The sequence below is a fragment of the Tupaia chinensis genome, unplaced genomic scaffold (genome assembly GCF_000334495.1).
Source record: "Tupaia chinensis unplaced genomic scaffold, TupChi_1.0 Scaffold000140_1, whole genome shotgun sequence".
NCBI lineage: Eukaryota > Metazoa > Chordata > Mammalia > Scandentia > Tupaiidae > Tupaia > Tupaia belangeri.
In genome coordinates this window covers 7,032,807-7,033,973 of record NW_006159610.1, presented here as the reverse complement: position 1 = coordinate 7,033,973, position 1,167 = coordinate 7,032,807, and the positions used below count along the sequence as shown (strand labels likewise).

At 61.1% G+C, this 1,167-nt stretch overlaps 1 protein-coding gene across 1 annotated transcript in view; it reads left to right on the top strand.

Moving 5' to 3' along the window:
• Window positions 1–315: 315 nt before the first annotated feature.
• Window positions 316–1,167, top strand: part of KLRG2 (killer cell lectin like receptor G2) — a 27,193-nt gene continuing 26,341 nt past the window's right edge. Inside the window, exons 1-3 of the mRNA XM_027770546.1 lie at window positions 316–349; window positions 421–554; window positions 736–1,149. Of these exons, the coding sequence (XP_027626347.1) occupies window positions 316–349; window positions 421–554; window positions 736–1,149 (582 nt within the window). The remainder of the gene's footprint in view (window positions 350–420; window positions 555–735; window positions 1,150–1,167) is intronic.

Sequence of the window (1,167 nt, the reverse complement as noted above, 5' to 3'; positions counted from 1 at the left end):
GGGTCCGGGACTCGAACCGCCATTGACTACATGGGAGTTCAGCGACATAGCCATTATGCTACCTGCTGGTCCCTGGTGGCTTGTTTTCCCACTTTCCTCTCTCTCTCTCTCTCACTCTGTCTAAAGTTCATTTATTTTAATTTGATGGAGGGTGGGGAGGGTGGGGGGGTGGTTGTGAGAAAGCAAGCCACCAGGTACAGACCAAACCATAGTCGACCATGTGAGAGTCCAACGCCTTTAACCACCACGGCACCTGCCGGCCCCTAATATAATTCTTAAAAATAAAAAAATAATCCGTATTCACATCCGACCAGAATGAGGAACCCTGTGCTAGACCACACCGCACGACGTAAGGGCAGGAAGCCAGGCGCCTCCCGTGAACAAAACACGCTCTTTTTCATACATTCCTCCATCTTCAAGGAGTCGGGCCTCCAAAGTCGCTGGCCCTGCGACTTGTGACCGTGGGGCGGAAAGGTCGCGTTGGGGATCCTCAGGACTGGCGCCCTTTCCCTCACTACACTGTCCGGACAACCAGAGGTGGCACCTTCCCGCAGGCCGCCCCGTTTCCCTTGGACTCCGTTTTTTCTGGCAGGCTTGGCCAATCGCTTCCCCGCAAACTGAAACTCAAAACCAACACTACCGTCGAGGGTGGGGGGAGAAAACGGATAAGGCCAGGGACAGAAAAGGAAGGGGCGAGGCCGGGCTCCGGGTTCTCGGCCACACGTCCGCAAGCAGCACGGCGCCCCTCAGAGCGACCGCTTCTGGGGAAGCCTCTCCGCGGGGGCCCGCTGTTCCTCCCGGGTTCGCGTCCCGTGTGCAGGCGGGGCTGGCACCCAGAGGGGGCGTGGCCGACGGACCTCAGCCACAGTCAATCACAGCAGGGACCGGGGGCGTGACTTGAAAGCGGCTGGACCAATCCGGACTCGGGAGACGAAGCTGAGTCTCTACCTGGGCCCAGGTGCGCTCCGCCCCGCATCTCCTGGTAGCTCAGCGCGCGGGGCGGGGTGGGCCGGGAAGGGTGCGGGAGAAGGCCTAGCCCGGGCCGAGCTCACATTGGAGCCCGTGGGAAGCCAGGGCCCGGAGCTGCAGCAGCCGCAGGTCCCCACGGAAGCAGAACAGCCCAAGAGTCCGGAAAGCAGCCCGAGTCTGGCCAGGACCGCGAAGGAG